The sequence below is a fragment of the Plasmodium reichenowi genome, chromosome 14 (assembly GCF_001601855.1).
Source record: "Plasmodium reichenowi strain SY57 chromosome 14, whole genome shotgun sequence".
Lineage (NCBI taxonomy): Eukaryota > Apicomplexa > Aconoidasida > Haemosporida > Plasmodiidae > Plasmodium > Plasmodium reichenowi.
The window spans coordinates 1,252,642-1,254,070 of NC_033659.1; the positions used below are offsets into that span (position 1 = coordinate 1,252,642).

Below are 1,429 nucleotides of genomic sequence, written 5' to 3' on the forward strand. Positions count from 1 at the left end.
ATAAATATATATATCTATATATATATATATATATATATATATACAAATGAATTTGTTCAGTTCGTATTAATAATGGCTGACTGTAATGCTTTTTGCAGTACGCTTGTGTACTTGTTCATTGCCTAAATAAAAAAAAAAAAAAAAAAATTATATATATATAATATATATATATATTTATTCATTTGCACATTAATGTTACATATTTTTCGTTTGAATAGTTATATTATACACAACATGTACATATTATTAAGCACCACGAAAAAATCAAAAAATCAAGTAATATATATATATATATATATATATATATATATATATATATACATGTTTGTATATTATGTTTTTCCTACTTGTATTATATCATCGTCAGATTGTTCCCTTGCCTTAACCGTTAAATTGAGCGCATCCTTTATCTCTTCTACTTCTTGTAAAAAGACATTTTTAAAATTGACGTCGTCATCATTATCATAATTTAACAATCTGTCACTTTCATTTTTAAGATATGATAGATCATGTTGTTTAAAAGCAATTTCGCTTTGTATTTTTCCAGTTAAGTATGCACTAATATTTTCAATTTTCCCATATAAGATATTATCTCTTTTTTTTTTATTATTAAGATATTTATTTATAACTAATTGAAAATCAGCTATTTCTCTTTTTAAACTTATCATATCTGTTTGTATTTTAGTAGGTATATCAACTTTTATTTGAGATATTACTTTTTCTAATTCTTCACATTTATGTATTATTTTGTCTAAATCACTTGATATGCTTTCTATCTTCGTAGTTATTTTATTGAGTACATTATTTATCATATTATTTGCCATTTGTTCAATTAATAGTTGAATATTTTTATTAGCATCCAATCTTTTTTTAACTTCTGAATTTATATTTCTTTCAATTCTTAAAATATCATATTTCATTTCTTCATAAAAATTATCATTACTGCAAGAGTTTTTTTTCTTATTTCTACTTTCATCGAAAAAATCTGAATCGTTAAATAAGTTCATATCATTTATTTTATTTCTATCACCATCATTTTGATCATCAAAGTGAATATCAGACACTGTGGAGCTATCGCTGTTGATGGTCATATTAAGCAAATAAATAAAAAAAAAAAATTAAGGAGATTTAAATGTTCAATATTTAAACTCGTGCATATAAAATTTGGAAACTTTTTATATTTTTAAAAATATATATATATATATATATATATATATATTTATAATATATATGTATATATTTTAGTAATAATGTGCTACAGCATATGTGTACATATACCAAACTGTATAATATTATATATTGTATGATTCTTTTTTTTTTTTTTTTTTTTTTTTTTTTTTTTTTTTTTTTAACCTCTTTTCTTTGTTTTTTTTTTTTTAATGCTATTTTTTTAAAACAAAAAAAAAAAAAAAATTGAAATTTATATAAT

The 1,429-nt window shown here is 19.9% G+C and overlaps 1 protein-coding gene across 1 annotated transcript; it reads right to left on the bottom strand.

Annotated features, from left to right (window-relative positions):
• Positions 1-56: 56 nt before the first annotated feature.
• PRSY57_1432200 (SF-assemblin, putative) lies at positions 57-1,091 on the bottom strand (the record flags this gene model as incomplete). The annotated part of the gene is made up of 2 exons (XM_012909921.1): positions 57-122; positions 348-1,091. 2 exons carry the CDS (start codon positions 1,089-1,091, stop codon positions 57-59), a joined length of 810 nt encoding a protein of 269 aa, XP_012765375.1.
• Positions 1,092-1,429: the final 338 nt, after the last annotated feature.